This window comes from Agelaius phoeniceus, chromosome 1 (assembly GCF_051311805.1).
Source record: "Agelaius phoeniceus isolate bAgePho1 chromosome 1, bAgePho1.hap1, whole genome shotgun sequence".
Taxonomy (NCBI): Eukaryota; Metazoa; Chordata; class Aves; order Passeriformes; family Icteridae; genus Agelaius; species Agelaius phoeniceus.
In genome coordinates this window covers 129,903,722-129,920,633 of record NC_135265.1, presented here as the reverse complement: position 1 = coordinate 129,920,633, position 16,912 = coordinate 129,903,722, and the positions used below count along the sequence as shown (strand labels likewise).

Here is a 16,912-nt window from a genome sequence, read left to right as displayed (position 1 = left end):
TAATAAGAAAAGCAGACATAACTGGATTGTTACAATTTACAGTCTGTAGTCAAAGTCTGAGAAGGGGAGATTCTTCTCCTGTGTAGCAGAAGTATCTACAATAGCAATACACTAGTATTTTAGTAAAATTAACATAGATCTTGAAATGCTGATGGATGCCATTTGAAAGCTCACCAATAAAACTTAGTAATGAAACTGTGTGACAAAGCAATACCTGCAGTGAGTTCTGGAATCACCAGGACTGGGAAGAAGAATGAGCAGGGAACTGGGGAGAGGCAGTAGGAATGTGCAGCCAGGAGCTTGCAGGAGGGGCAGTTAAGCAGACCTAGTAATTCCTTACTGAACAGGAAAGGGTATGGGGGAGCATCACAATAGCTGAGGTCAGAGAGGACTTCAGTGAACTTTAAGGAAAATGAACCACGACAAACCTGTTGGAAGAAAATAAGCATCTCTCTTGAAGAAGTCCAAGAGGAGGATCTGGGGAACTACTAACCCAGATTTACTGATGAGGTCTGGGCAGCTTGGCCTTGATCTCTGGGAAGGATGAAGGAGCAAACTGTGCCAAGGATAGGAAGGTGATTAAGGGTAGTCAGTCTGGATTTGTGCCTTACTGACCTGATGGACTTCTGCAATGAGATGATTGGATCAGTGGATGAGAGCAGAGCAGTAGCTGTTTGTGTATGGCCCTCGATGCTGTCTCCTGTAGCATCATTGGCAATCTGATGGACTACAGACTAGGTAAATGCATGGTGAGGTGGACTGAGAAGTAGGTGAATTTGTGGGGCCAAAAGTTTGTAATCAGTGACACAAAGTCCATGCAGAAGCCACCAGCTACTACTGGTATATACCAGGGTTCAGTACTGGGGCCAGTATTTTTAAACATTTTTATTAGTGACCTGGTTGATGGGACAGTGCACCTTCACCAAATTTGCTGATGACACAAAACTGAGAGGAGAGGCTCATATGCCAAATGGTCCCTGTTCAGAGGCACTCAGTACACTGCAGAAGTTGGAACATGGGAACTTTGAGAAGTTCAACAGAGGGAAATGTCAATCCCACATCTGAGGAAGAATACCAGATTGGCCACATACCAGTACACACTGGTAGCCAACTGGCCAGGAAGCTTTTTTGCAGAAAAAGGACCCGGGCTCCATTTGCAAAAGCTGAGCATGAGGCAGCAATGTCCCTTTGTAGTGCAGAAGGCCAGCAGCACACCTTAGGAAGAGCACTGCCAATGGGTAGAGGAGGGTGGTTCATTCCCTTCACCTCAGCACTAAGGAGACACCACAGCTTGGCAGTGGCTGAGGTTGGCAGGCAATACCTGAAGACCATCATTGAGTCGTCCCTCCTGAAGCAAGGTCAGGAAAAACAGATTGCTCACTACTGTGTCCAGTGAGGGGTTGAAAATCTCCAAGACTGGATACTCCACAACCCTCTCAGTGCAATCTTCCCTGGTATTCAAATATCCAGGTAGTAAACCTGTGTTCTGTTTAGACAGGATAAGATGTGCCCATTGTCTCTGTTTGGGCACCACTGAGAAGTCAGGCTTCTTCTTTACACCCTCCCACCAGTATGAATAAACATTGATAAGGTGCTCTTGAGATGAATTCTTTTCTTGAGCAGAGGGTACTGGAGGCCTCTGCAGTGTTCAAGCACTTGTCTTCTGGGGTTATTTCTATTGTAAGGAATATAGCTCTTGGATATAGCAATGCACAGTGACCAGCAGATGTGGGATCTTTGTTTCAGTTTTTTTTTAATATATAATAGTCTGAAATACTTAGCATTTAAACCTCTATATTAATTCAGGTTTCATAAAGATGTTGATGATTTTGGAAGCTTTCTGAAAGATAAATGTATCTATCATCTGCTGAACTATTAGATGTAGTTCAGGCAGTGTCTGGTTTCTCAGAAGTGTTTAGAAAGTAACTTCTTCCCAGATATCTTTGTACTTTAATTGTGGTTTTCTGGCAGAATTCCCACTGTAGAAGGGATGTTTGAATTGTGGTCCATCACTTATGTCAACAATTGCAGTGTTTGTCTTCCGCCCAACCAGGACTGGATTCTTAGAGTGAAAGACTCCAGTATTTGCCAGCAGCTTAGTGTTTGTTTCCAGGCAGACAGTGTGTAGTTTATCTTATACTGACTTAAATATCTTTAAGAGCACAATTGGTGAGATGAGTCAGAAGCAAATGGTATCACACTTGACTTCATGGGGATAGAATCCCTGCCTGGGATCATTTAATATTGCTTCAGTATAAACAAATGAACTCTCTCACTCTCTGTACCGTGGCATTGATGGCAAGAATTGTGGATACACTAAATCATGAATGTTTCCTCTTGCAGAGGTCTGGGGTTTCTGTTTCACCAAGAAGCTTACATCCCAAGGCTCTGGGAAAATACAAGTGTAATATTTGTATTCCTGCAGCTTCACTGAGTGGAATGTGGTTTTCCTGAGGTTCTTTGGAGTCTGTGAGTAGGTTGTTGCAATGCTGTATTTCCCTGAGACACTGGGTGGGATGGTGGTGGTGGGACCTGGGAAGCTGTGGCTGTGTGGACACTTCTGGACAGTCCTACATTGGACAGAGCCAATGAGAAAACTACAGGGGAAACTACTTTGGGCAAAAGGAGGTGGTGGAGAGCCAGCTTTGAGCAGATGACAGCGCTGTCATGCTAAAGAGTTACAAAGAGCAGTGTGTGTGCACACCATCGTAGGACTGATCGCTTGGTTTTGGCCTCACTATCGCTTTTCTGGAAATGAAATGGGTTTAGCTTTTGTCCTCTGCAGGCTCATCAAGGATCTCTCCTGTCTAACTCTGTCCGGGTGCGTGCTGTCACGAGTCCTTGACGAGTTGCTTTGGTTGCATCATCTGCAGAAGTGAAATCTGTATTTTCCACCTCTAGAGAGCAATCTCGAGCTGCTCTCAAATAACTGCTGGGGTAAAGCTCTCACGGAGCCTTTGCTGAATGATTTGAGTTTGAACTGAAATGTTTGGTCTTTGAATGGTCTCGTGGTCTCATATTACCAAGGAAGTTTTTAATATTCTCCACGATTACTATGTTTTGCTTCCCTGTACTCCCTAAAGATTCATGTGGTGCAAAGCACATATCCAGCTTCTCTCTGAAGAGCCTGAAGCAATTGGCATGTCCCAGTGGTGGAAGAGAATTCTGGTGGACTCAGAATTGCTACTTAAAATGGTATTTGTCTAATTTAAGGTACATTATAAGATTTCAATATTTTAAAATTAGGTTCTTTGGTTACACTTTTTACTAGTACTGCTTATTTTACCAAATATTAAATGAAGGAATTTGAGGGATCACATGTACTTTCCATCAAAGCAAAAGTCTTCAGCTTCCAACCTTCTGTACTATCTTCTTTTGCAATGTTCAACCCTGCTCCACACCCATGGCAACAGGAGAGATCCTGCAGATGAAGGCTGTAGAACTTTAATGCAGGCCTTTCAATCTTTTTTTAAATAGATTTGTGAGTTTTTTGATGTGTGAAAATATTCCTGTAGTCCCTGAGCTACTAAGTTTTATTTCCACAACAAACTTAGATTTTTAAAATCAAATACCCAAAATGGAGGACTTTGATAACTTCTAGTAGAGCCTGGCCTTTTCCTTTCAGACTCTTCAGGAGAAATTCCTGGTCTCTGGGGACATGTGGGAATCATGACACAGTTATTTTCTCTTGCACCTGTTTGTTTTGCCTTATGTGAGCAACAGCATCACTCCAAAGCAGATCTGCCAGCTGGTCCAGCGGAACCCCATCTGTTTTCCCATGTCCTGGTTACCTCCTTTGGCTAAGGGAAAACAGAAAGCTGTTTTCACCTGTAAACATGATGGAGAAAGCAGCTGTAAGAAGTGTCACTCTGGCTTACATGGGACAATCTCACATGGTAAGGCCCCCTGCTTTCCCACAGCAGAGCAGCCAGGAGCAGGGACTCAGCCCTGCTGGCTTCCCAGTCCTGTTCTGCTCTCTCATATCACCTTGGTTTCATTACTCTGTCACAGGTCCTTGCACATTCCTTACTGAATCTCTTAATTCTCTGTCCTCCTGCAACTACAACTTTCCCATTTTCCCCTTTTTCCCACTTCTTAACACTCTTCTACTTCTCCCTTTCCTTGTTCCTCTTGTATTCATAAATTGCCACACTACCAGAGGCTGCATTTTTGAATGTTTTCATGTTGCTAAGTGATATTTTTCCTCTCTTCTCAACAGCCTGTTTTTCTTAGAAGTGTTTAGTACCTGCAGTTCCCACTTAGTTGCCCTAAATTCAGATGCATCTTTGTCTTTATCTCCCATAGCTAAATAAGAGTTTACCTTGCCACATTCACCCTTGTGAAAGCTTGTAGTCATTACTAAAACTGTTTTCTTGGACAATACTGTTTCAGAATTGGTTATATTTCACAATGTATTTGTTGACTGTGTTGTGTGTTGTTACAAGAGACTTGCAACCTGCTCATAAGGGTTTATCCAACCTGGACCAGGCTCTGGAGCCTGTGACTTGAATCCCATCATGCTGCAGCCATCACCAATGCCCCAAAGTATTGTGAAGCAAAGGAAAGGCTGATTATTTGGCCAATCTGCTCATTATGCTCCACTGATTAAGAGTCTGAAAATACTAAATTACATATGGATTTTCAGCTACTAATGCTACAGCAACTAATGAAGATTAAAAGACACTGTTTTCACCAGCTATTGGAGTCAAACTATCCATAAAAATTCCACTTACCCCTTGTGAAACTGTGGATCTGAGTTAGCTATGTCAGTGTTCTTTCAACTTAATTCAGAGTTAAATAGGTGTCAGAAAAAAACCAAGAAAACAAGCATCATGAGCTTAGATGAATGCAATAGGAAATGGACAGCAGGTGCAGCCAGAGAGAGTTCATGCCCAGGTGACAGGCCTGTACTGCTTCTGGGACTGTGTGGGAGAGGTGTCAGTGCCACTGTGGCACCATGGAGGCTTTGCCAGCCTGCCACTGATACACTGGGCATGCAGATGGCTTAGAAGGGCTCAGAACCTTTAGAGACACTGTAAGGAAAATTTCAATGTACTTTTTCAGACCATGATGAATAATCTGTGCACAGAGAGGAATGTCTGCCATGCAGAGCCCCAGCCTGCAGGAATTTCTTACTGTCATTTGCTCTAAACTAATAGGAATCTCTGGCTTCCTTCTTCTCCCAGCAAATAATTCTCCATATAAAATAGTGTTGAACCAGTGGGATGCTGTTACTCTGCCACTGCTGTTACCTGCACACAGCCTGGTGTGAAGTGGCAGGGTCTGCCTTAACATGCCATTGTGGCACTTGCTGAGTGTATTTCCCCATCTGAAAAGGATCAGTTCTGGCACCATTGCTGTGCTGGAGGATCCTGGCTCTACACCAGTGAAACTGTTCTGTCCACAGAGTGTTGTAAGGCTCCCTGTGTCTGCACTTACAGAGAAACTGTAAAACAGCAGATTTTCATTCATGCTGGCAACAAAATCTGAAATTAATAATGATGAACTATTTTCTGCTAAATAGTAAATCAATTATATTTTTATCTGGGGTACATAACTTTGAAGAATAAAGCTTATATCAATTTCACTTGATCAGAATGAAATAACAAGTTTCTTCCCAAATACCAAACTGGTGCAATAAGAATTCTTCACTTAAACTGTCCAAAATGGTTCGTTTCTAAAAATGTGTGACACACCTGTAGTGGCTAAATTTTCATAAGAATTTAGAAAAATGCTTGTAAGTACATATCTATGAGCAACTTTGTTACCAGCTAGAGTTGCTTTTAATCCAGTTTCCCTCTGGTCTTCACCTGGGATTGTCATCTTGTGGAAATGCTGTGGTTTAGAAAAACATCTTTGCCCTGCTTTGGCAGAGGGAGCTTTGGCTGGCTCTTTTGCAAAGGACGTTTTCCTCCTCTGAAGATTTGAGGTGTTCCAGTGGCACTGTAGATGAATGAAGATGGATGAAAGAACCAGAACTTTTGGAATTGTGTCTCTGAGGGGACAGCACTAAAGCCATCTGGAAACACCAACACACCTCATGGGCTTGGGTGTATTTTTTGTAGATGCTAAGTAGGCATTTACTGCCACCGTGTTCAGCACTGTGACTGCTGTGGCAGTCATTAGTGCTGCAAATAACAGTTTCAAACCTAATACTCAGTGTTTTTCAGTGGGACCAAACTCAGTGGAAAATTGATAATTAAACTATTTAGGAAGAATTAGCCCAGCTGATACCAGAATGGATTATGGTACCTGCATCTTGGTATTTTTCTAAAAATTACTGTGGTTAGTGCTGTAAATAGTGGTTTAAAATTATTTTAGTATATTTCCTAATGGAAAACATACTAATACAATAATTAGGTTAAAGTAACTTTACATTCTTTAAAAAAAACAAACACTTTTAATTCTTAAAAATCAGGTTTAGAGTTATTAAATATTTCAGTTGGCCTTATTAAAAGGTATTGCTTAAGACAGATAGGGATTCTCTTTTGTTTCTGTGAAAAAAGCTGTTGTAATAAAAAAGTACATTTTTCATTCAAGCACTTCAAACTTCAAAGCTTCAAAACTTGGAGCTAAAATGAGCAGGTTACATACCATCCCCATTTCAGTTAATGATCTTTTGCCACTTGTTTCTGTCAGACTTGGATTATATTCAAAATGCTAAATCAAACCTGTAATTTTCCTGTTGTTCTGCTTTGCTGGAGGACAGTTCAGACTCCTAATTCAGGCTCTCACACAGCTGACCCCAAGAAATGTAATACTCAAACGAGAATAATAATACAAAATCCATTTTTGTTTAAAATAACTCTGTGGATACATTGTTCATCTTGAACTATTTCCTAATTAAAATCAAGACAAACAAACAAACAAAAAAGCAACAAAAAACCTAAAAATCAAACCCACAACCCACAACAACTCTCTCCACAAAAAACCCCAAAACCCACAAACAACCAAAAAAACCCAAACCAAAACCAACAAACCCACAACAAGTGGTCCTCCACAACAATGAAGTTCAAGTTTCAGAAGATAGTTGTGAATTTCACAACAACCTCTGGAAGCGGATCAGCTGCTTTATAGAACTATTTTTTTTATGTAATTACTAACACCTTGTCTTATCTTAAGCAAATATTGGCAAAGGACAATATCTAAAAGCAATATATTTTGAAGTAGCCAACCTTCTTGCATAACTTGGCAAGGGAACCAGGATGTGAAGCATTTCCTGCAAAAGAATGGGAGGAGCAGGGTTAGCAAACAGAAGGCAGCTTAACCAAAGTGTGAAATTGAGCTCTAAACAGCAAAAATGGTGATGTCTGCATGTAAGCTGGCTGGCTCAGCTCTCACCACAGACAGCCTGAGCAGCAGTTTGTCAGGGCTGTGTGAGCAGGGGTGGCCAGTGCTGTTTCAAACACAATAAGGCAGCCGAGATCTGCTGGTAGAATCAGAATTTTTAGGTTAGAAAAGACCTTTAAGATCATCAAAGGTAGGATGATAGGTAAGACATGGGGCCAGTAGGAGGCCCATATCCACCTGGATCCTGCCTGGATCATGAAATGCTTTGCTTGTCTGCCTGAATCCCCTCTGGCTGAGCAGCTGAACTTCTCTGTTCCTTAGATCCCCATGGAATGTAGTGGGCCATAGACATGGTTACATGTCTTCATCTCATACTGAATCCCAAGGGCTTCATTTCCACACTATGATGTCTCCAACCTCCTCAAGCTGCAGTTCTTCCCTGGAGCTCTCTGCAAATCTCTGTTTTGCTATTTAAATTTGTGGGGTTTTTCCCTATCTTTATGGTGAATCACACACAGAACATGAAAGGTGCTGCCAAGTGTGAAGCCAGCCAAGCATTGAGGAGTGCACTGGGACTGATCCAGCTGTGGTCAGAGCCAGCAGCTTCAGGCTCGTGGCTTGGTCTCAACCATCAGGTGTGCAAAGAGCAAACACTCAGTGCCCTCCCAGCTGCTGCTCTCCTCTGGGGCCAGCTGACTCAGGCTGCTCTGCTTGCACAATGCAGCCACAGCACACAGCAGAGGCAGAGTGAACACCTGGGCACTGAAAGGATGTCATGGATAGACCTAATGGATAAAGAGATGATACCCTCCAGCAGTGTTTTGGTCCACAGAACAGCTCCTTCTGAAAAGAGTAGCTGGGTGAATCAAAAATTCAGAGAATGTTCTGAGCCTGAATGAGCCCATGCCTCCTCAAAGCAGCTGGGATACTCCTCAGGATGGATCTTCCTGAGGGACCTCTTTTATACATATCCTAGCTTTTGTACATATATCCTAGTTGGTGTACTGGCATGGTGTCCCATTCAATGTGTTTATTTATTTTTCCAGCAAACAAGGGCTGGAATATTGCCTTTTTGCAGGTTTGTAAATGAGGGAGAGAGCTAAACTTCCTAATTTCCAAATATGTTCAGGTTTGCAAATCCATCCAATCTCAATTAAATTTAAGCCCAAATATTCAATGACACTTAAATATTATCTATTCACTTTGAGACACAAAACGTGCCAGAGTGGAGAACCATGAAATTCATAATTTAATAGAATTCCTCAAATAAATAGGAATGCATTTAGTTATTTACTATCATCACCAGGTGCTTCCACAAGACTGAGGTAGTGTCTTACCACAGGAGAATAACTAACATTTCTAAAAGAGGATTATCTTCGTTTTCCTTTCCCGAATTGATGGACTTCCCACTGCAGTTTGTTTGACTATGGAGTTAAAAAGGGTAACAATTTTAGACTGAGGCAAATGAATCTGTTTAAGTCAAGCAGCCCTTGAGTTGTCACCATTTACAGACTGTCACATCACAGCAAGCTGAGATCAGTGCTACCTTATGTTAATTCACAGGTGAATCAACTCTTTAAGATACAAATTAATGATACTGATCTTAAGAGAGCAAGAAAAATCTTAGCTGAAGAGGGAAACCTCCCTCATAGGAAAAGGGCTTGGTCATTCGATGGAGAGGCAGCCCTTGCCAGCGTTTCTGCTCCATCTGTAAGTGAAACCTTCTGGCAAACTGAGCTCAAGCAGGCAGGAGCAGCCTCCAGCCCTGCTCTGCTTCCGAGAGGAAAACGCGGCCGCGCTGTCGTCATCCAGAGAAGGAGTGCAAGGAAGAAATCAGTAATCTGCTGAGATGGGAATGGTAATGGAGATATATTTTGAAACTGATGTAAATCCTGTTTGGTGACGTGCTGGTGAGTCACCAGGGTGGGTGGAAGTGATTTTGCATAATAACAGTATCATCTGCTTTCTGCAACAGCAAACACCGGCTCTGTGCAGCAGCCAGTGAGTCATATGCTGTGTACCAACCTAAAAGGGGGGAAACCTCAAAATATTTACAGTTGCATTTCACATCTCATTGCTAAAAGGTATTGGGAGTGGGCATGGGTGGTGCACAGCTATTCTGGTTTCCCCTGGACTGACCACATCCAACCCAGGAGTCAAAACTTTGGAGGAATCTTAGCAAGATGCTGCTCTAGGCTCCACAGTGTTTAGACAGAATAAAAGAGGACAGATAGCAGGACAGGATCTTTCAGAATTAGCATTTATAAAGAGTGAGACTGAATTCAGAATAATTGCACTGAGGTAAACTTTCAGTGGCACTTTCAAATAAGCTCAGCAGAAGCAGTGGAGCTCAAAGGAAGGCATGTACAAAAGGTTGTGCTGAAGCTTAGAAATATTCACAAGTACTTATTGAATGGAGATGATTTTTTTCTCCTTTTTTTGGAACATTTTATTTTTTAATGACAAAATATGGTTTAAAATTCAGCATGATTGCTCTTAATTGGACTCTTACACACTTATAACACAAATGTAATTAAGTCCTGCCAGTTTCCATCTCCTTTTTCCTGTCCTCCTGGCACTGTAGGGAACAGAAAAAAAGCCTAAGAAAAGAAGACAGCAAAAAAATTGTACTTGTCAGGTTTATAGTTGACCGAGTAGGCCCTGTATATGTAGAACTAGAAACTCCTCAAATTACAGAGCTTTCCTAATGTAGAACACAACTAATGGAGTGTCTGACTACTTCCTTTTTAATTGCATTTAGATTTTCCTGCACTGTTGCATTAGGCTGATAGAGCATCTAGTATGTTTCAAAACAAATGAATTACCTGTAAACAATTAAACTGTGGCAGTACATGCTTAATTTTGTAATACCCACAGAGAGAAGAATGCATCCAAAGGAAAAAGTCAAATATATTTTAATTAAGACTTGGGTATTAGGGCCATAAAATTTCAGGCTTGCTCTGCCAGGAACAACTGAAGTGCTAAATGTTTACCCAGTATGATACTTAGTTACATAAAATATTGCTTTCATAACTAGGTTTTATGATTTACCTTCTTATTTAGGAACAAAGTGTAGTCTTGGAACAGAGTACAAGATAAACAGATTTGATGTGGAGGAGCTCTGCAGAGACTTGGGTAAATGAGAATAAATCCATCACTGCTCTGTGCTACAGCTCTGTTTGCAGTCTAAGTTTTCCAGGGACATCACAGTTGGTGCCCATGTCAGCTTCTGCAGGGCAGCAGTGACTGATTTGCACCTTTTAGGGACAAACTCAATGGCTCTTTCTGCTGGGGAGCACCACCCAGTACTTTGAGCTTCTCTTTGCATTATCCTTTCTTTCTTACACCTAATATCCTTGCTGGATATTACACTTGATGTCCTTTATTCAGGAGCCCTAATCAATAGATATTTAAACACTCTCAAATGAGGCCTGGTGCACAGCTGACAAATGTTTTTTTTTCCCAGAAAATAATTTTATTTCACTAGCTGCCTGTTTATTTGAACAAGCCTGGGACACCCAAAGGGACTGGTGGAAGACCTTAGACCTTCTTTAAGAAAGAGATCTCAGCTGGGCTGTCACAGCCTAGCAATATTTGTAGGATGTGTTTCCATAGGTGGTCATTGCACCCTCCAAACAGTCTGGTAAAGGCAAGGGCTGTTTAGAACAACCAGCAGCTCTCAAGGTGACAAAGTTTATCCAAAGTTCATCCAAGCCAAAACTTCTCTATTATGACCTTTTTCCTACCGCCTTTTCTTTTGATCCCTTTGAACTATTTGAACTCACAGGAAAGTAGGAGATATTTTCCATGAGGACAAATACAGCTAGCAATTAGCAAGCATGCTATCCCCCAAGCATCCCACTTTTCCATCACCATCACCCAGTCTCTGCAATCTACTTTCTATCCTTGACTGCAAATGGGGTAACTCTGCATTCCAAGAGCAGTAAAGGGCACTGCTGCTCAATTCACACACGGAGCAAAGATCCTCATGCAACTTTGGAATGTTTGAACTTCCAATGTGTCAGAAATTAGATGAGGCAAACCTAAGGTTTTGTCTTTCCACATATGGATTTTGAAGATTTCTGTTCACACAGCTCACAGAAAGGGCAGGATGCACATTTTACAGACATGCACATCTGCCCAATTTCCATAAGGTATCAGTGAGATGCCACACAGTGAGGACTCTTTGATGCCTGCAGTGTATTGGTTTTTCACTACTTGCTGGGAAAGTGAGTATGATTATACTGATCCTAAACTTCCCACTTATGCAAAGCTTACAGCTTGTTCACTGGGAAACATTCACTATTCACAAGGGAAGGAGACTGGACCCTGGCAAGTTCAGGTCAGCATTTGAGTCCAGGTGTGGGTCAAAGGCTGAGAAAGCTGAAAAGAAATGACCACAAAATTTCCTTGATAGTACTCCATCACAGGAAACTTCTGTGCTGCCAGGCTACAGTTATTCACAATTGAGAATCTAGTAAATTATTATTCTGAAACTAAATTGAAAGTTTCAGATGGGGGAATTCAAGGCCTTGCTCTCTGACCCTGTGAAACTGGAATTTGAGGTTCTGTTTCAGAGTAATTTTCAAACATGAAAAAGAGGCAGTGGACAAGTGAGTTAATTTACTTCTCTCTGTTCATGAGCTGTTTGGAGCTATCTTACCAAACCTTCACATGTACCTAATATTGAGTATGACCCACACATGTCCAGGAAGCTGTGAATACTAAACTGAAAACTTTCCTTGTTTGATTTGCCATATCAGATAAATGAAGGCTACTATTTCTTTGTTGAAAGAAATGCATAATTAATGCAGAGCAATGTGGAAATTATATGGTATAAATTTAAAACTTTTAAAGACAATCATTTGAGAAATCAAGGCAAGCAAATTATATCCTTCATGTGTTCACAGCAGTAAAGAGGAATGCTTGATCATTTACTCATATAAACAGTGTGAAATCTTGCTTCCAGACATATTGCAAGCTTGGAGTGATGATGTCAAATGGGTATTACACAGCTAAATAATTCTATTTCTCCTCAGATACACAAAATACATTACTAGAAAGAAAAAGTTTTAAATTCAAATTCTTCTCCCTCCTCTAATAATGTTCTTGAACTACAGGGGTCCTAAGTAGGTCAGTAAACTGATCTGCTATCTAGATTCTGGGGTGAAGAGAACAGATTTGTGAGAAAAGGTGGGGTCTGAAACCAGATTTAATACCATCTAATAAAACAAGCAGAGATGCCACACAAAAAAATGAAGAGAGGCAGGACATCTCCTAAATCTCCTGTTGCTTCTTCTGCACCTAACACTGAAATGGTCATTGGGATGCAAAGGAATTTACTGACCCAGTATCACCAAAGGGAAAATTAGTAATGGGTCCTACAACAATTACACATGGATTTTATGAGTAAGAGTTTCTTTTCATTATTTTAAACATATTTTCGAGGTAAAAGTAAATGTAAATTCCCTGAAATTCCCTTCCCTTGTTCATCCCCTGCCCACCCTGCCCTTTTACTTCCTACTCCCATTATTTCAAGTAGCATATTTTGAAACCAGCATACACAGAGCAGACATCACTGACAGCATGAGGAGGAAAAACATCACTGCAGTGTGCACAAGGCAGCACAAAACCAGAGCAGCTAAAACACAGTCCAAGCTCCACTAATAGGATCTGTGGGAGACCACCCTTTTTTAGCAATTAATGAAGAGAGGTCAGATTTTAATGCCTTAATCATCTCCAAGCGTGAGGGTAGCAGCATGACAAATTAAACTTGATCTAAAAAATTGCATTTTTAATCCCTCTCCTGCTAGGCTGCACGACCTCAGGTGCTGAAGTAAAGGAAGAAAAACAAATTGTAAAGTTTTTCCCCTTAAGTGTTCTGCAGATTTTAATTCTTCACTTGCACATTGCCATCAACCTCTCCCTGCCCTGCATCAATTGATCTCCACCCAGCTTCACAGGGGTAGTGAGCAGTTGAGTAGTTCCCATATGATTACCCTCCTGGAAGAGATGGAATCAGACCAGGGATTCAGCTGATCCTGGGTATTTTCTGTTTCTGGAGGCAGATTTCCTTGTCTGTCCACTTCCTTTCCCTATACAATTCTCAGTACAAAGCTAACATTATTGAATTCATACCCTTGTACTGTTACCTTGCTGTATTAAAGATGCCATCTCTGTTTCATGACAGCCAACATGCACTTCCCTGCCCTAGGCTGTGGTATTTTATAGCTACAGCACACACCCTCTGCACAATGGCTCTGTGCCTTTGTGCCTCAGAGCTTGCTCTTTAGCTCAGGAGGGAGTCAGAATGGGCCAGATCCATCAGCGTTGTGCCCTGCACTCTTGGCAGTGAGGAGTCATTTTTAATAATTCAGAATTAATTATGATAAAAGGGTACCCACAATTGTATTTGGCACTTTCAATAAAACAATGCAAATATCTTTTTTTCTCCTAGTCTCTTAACTTTATTTTAAACACACCAAAGAATGAAACTTCCTTTAGCTATGGGGAAAAAAATTACAGTTTCAAAAAGTAGTTCTCAGTAAATAAAATCATTTACTTACTAGAGTTAACAAACATTTTATTTTAGTCATACAAAAAAATCTTATTTGAAAGTTTGTTTTTAAATTCAAAATCAAAATGACACCAGAAGTTTAAACATGAAATCTGTAATAGCTCCATTGTTATTTTTCTGCAGTAATTTTCTCAACGCTCCACCAAAAGTGGAAATTTGGAAGGTGATGTGAAATACTAGCGCAAGGAAAATGAACATGGTTCAATATAATGCTTTAAGACTCCACTTCACATTTATGGTCTAATTCCTCTCTAGTGGTGGTGGTAATAACAGGAAAGAAAGAGAAGCCTTTTGTTGCTCTCTTGCCATTGGTTTTTCAAGGGTTTGAAAACTGCTAGGAAAAATAAGTGTCAGAAGACAAAGTTCTTGCAAATAGAGCTAGAACTGAAATCAAAGTGATGTGAAAGCACACATGCCAGCAGGGAGCAGCCTGCCAGAGCCCCTTAAACTTTCAAATTAAAATGAAACAATATACAAAGGCTCCCCCAAGGTTCTGCTCCAGTGTGTTCTCCATTTAGAGCTCTTGGTCGAGGAAGTTTTGCACGATTACAGTGTGAGACACTGATGTGTTGGTCAGGTTTTCATTTGAAGACTCAGGGATGTCTGGCAGTTTTTCCTGGGTCATGCCCTATGCTCACCCAGGGCACACACAACTCCTGGGAAGGGAGTCAGGATGTGTGTTGGGCTTCCTTATTGACCTCAGACACCACTATATCCCATTGCCCTGGGGATTGTTTGCTGGGGAGCAGTTTGATTGAAATACAATCTCTTTTTTATGCTTTTTATAGAAATAATGTATTTTTAATCAGCAAAACATTACCACAGCAATGAAAAAGTAGCTCAGATCACTGCCCCAGTCACCCTGGGACCTTGGTAGCACAGCTATGGGGACAAGAGCTGCTGGCAGCACCCATGTGGGTAAGGGAACTCAGCAGATCTCAGTCAGAAATTAAGATTGCTGGGAGTGAGTATTTGGCTGGGAAGCTGCTTAGAAGCACCTCAGTGGCCATCTGTTTTGGGAAGCACAGTGGGTGATTTGGCAGCTTGTTCAGCAGTGTCTGACCTGAATCCCTTCAGAACAAGAAACAGGACCTACTGCCTGGGATGCAGAGCTAAGGCCTGTGGGATCCTCATAAAGATCTTGAGCCAGCCTTAGGGACAGGAGCTTTTACTCCAGAGACTTCGTGTTCCTTTGTGTTTTGTAGCTCCCAAAACACTGGACAGCTTGATTTTGGATTTCAGTGGATGAATCCTTTATAGCCAACAGCCATGCTGGGTGATGGCATGAAGTGCAGAACATGACTTCTGTATTGCTCTGTAAGTTCTCACAGGGGAAAGAGTCATTCCTGCTGCTCTACTGCAAAATTACTCCAGGAGAGAAACTTTACCTGGGATAAAGTCTCCCCCTCAGGATATCATCCCACAGTGCCTACTGTTCATGGGGCTGGTTCCAACCCTGCAGGGACCTTGTGAAGCAGCTCTTGCAATACAAACTGCAACCACCATCAATATGACTCAGTGCAGAATCTCTGCCTGTCACTTTGATTACCCGAGCACCAGTTTAAATTAGAGTCTGTTTTGCTGGAGTCTTGTTCTTGGTTGTTTCCCAAACTGAGTATTCAAGAGGAAAGAGTGGAGTTGAGCACTCAGTATTGCAGCTTCAGTTCCCAATTATGCAGCAGCAAACTGCAGCACCAAAGTGGGAGCAAGGCTCTCCCGGCTGAAACAGGGAAGGGACGGATGGCTCAGTGGAACAGAGCCCAAGACCCAGCCCGGGCACACGATCTGGGTGCAGGACCGGGCCGGGGGGCTGCTGTGCGGTGCCAGTTGTGGCACGGGGGCATGTACGTGTAAATCCTTTCTATGCAGACCCTAACCCGGGGAGGAGAGAGCTGCCCCCGTGTCTGCCCCCGGCCGCGGGCACCGGAGGGGCTCGGCAGGGCAGGGCCGGCCCCCGGCGGAGGCAGCGCCAGCCCCGCTTCTGGGGAAAGATCGGGGACAGCCGGGAGGCGGTGGGATGGGAGAGAAGCGGGAGGGGAGGGAAGAGGGTTGCGGGAGGAGAAGGGGAGGGGACAGCCAGGAGTCTGGGTGGGGTGCGGGGGGGACAGCGGAGATAAGAAAGCCGGGGAGAAGGGGTAGACGGAAGAGCGGAGCCAGGGAGAGCTGGACGAGCGGGGATGGGGCCGAGGGCGTGAGCGGGGCCGGCGGGGCGGCCGTGCCCGGCGGGGCGATGCTGCCCGGGCGGCGGCGGCGGCGGCGGCTCTGAGCGGGCGTCGCCATGGGCTGCGGGGGCAGCCGGGCCGACGCGATCGAGCCCCGCTACTACGAGAGCTGGACGCGGGAGACCGAGTCCACCTGGCTGACCAACACGGACTCCGAGAGCCCGCCGCAGGAGGGCGGCAGCGCCGAGAGCCCCGGCCGGGAGCAGGGCGGCCCGCTACCCGGTGAGTGCGGGAGAGGCGGGCGGGCACCGCGGGGAGGGGAGCGGCGGCGACACCGTGTGTGCGCACCTACACACCGTGTGTGTGTACCTACACACCGTGTGTGTGCACCTACACACCGTGTGTGTGCACCTATACACCGTGTGTGTGCACCTACACACCGTGTGTGTGCACCTATACACCCTGTGTGTGCACCTACACACCGTGTGTGTGCACCTATACACCGTGTGTGTGCCCCTACACACCCTGTGTGTGCACCTACACACCGTGTGTGTGCACCTACACATCCTGTGTGTGTACCTATACACCGTGTGTGTGCACCTATACACCGTGTGTGTGCGCACCTACACACCGTGTGTGTGCACCTATACACCCTGTGTGTGCACCTACACACCGTGTGTGTGCACCTATACACCGTGTGTGTGCTCCTACACACCGTGTGTGTGCACCTACACATCCTGTGTGTGCACCTACACACCCTGTGTGTGCCCCTACACACCCTGTGTGTGCCCCTACACACCGTGTGTGTGCCCCTACACACCGTGTGTGTGCCCCTACACATCCTGCGTGTGCCCCTACACATCCTGCGTGTGCACCTACACAT

The 16,912-nt window shown here is 43.5% G+C and overlaps 2 protein-coding genes across 3 annotated transcripts in view; both read left to right on the top strand.

Moving 5' to 3' along the window:
• The first annotated feature begins 15,974 nt into the window (after positions 1-15,974).
• BAALC (BAALC binder of MAP3K1 and KLF4) overlaps positions 15,975-16,912 on the top strand; it is a 35,546-nt gene continuing 34,608 nt past the window's right edge. Inside the window, exon 1 of one of the 2 annotated variants that reach the window (XR_013184544.1) lies at positions 15,975-16,311. Coding sequence is in view for 1 of the 2 variants with exons in the window: in XM_054634539.2 (XP_054490514.2) it covers positions 16,146-16,311 (166 nt within the window). In the remaining variant the exon portion in view is untranslated. The remainder of the gene's footprint in view (positions 16,312-16,912) is intronic. The other variant, XM_054634539.2, reaches the window with a different exon arrangement.
• Positions 16,175-16,912, top strand: part of FZD6 (frizzled class receptor 6) — a 67,316-nt gene continuing 66,578 nt past the window's right edge. The window contains exon 1 of the mRNA XM_077187305.1: positions 16,175-16,311. The gene's annotated coding sequence lies outside the window, so the exon portion shown is untranslated. The remainder of the gene's footprint in view (positions 16,312-16,912) is intronic.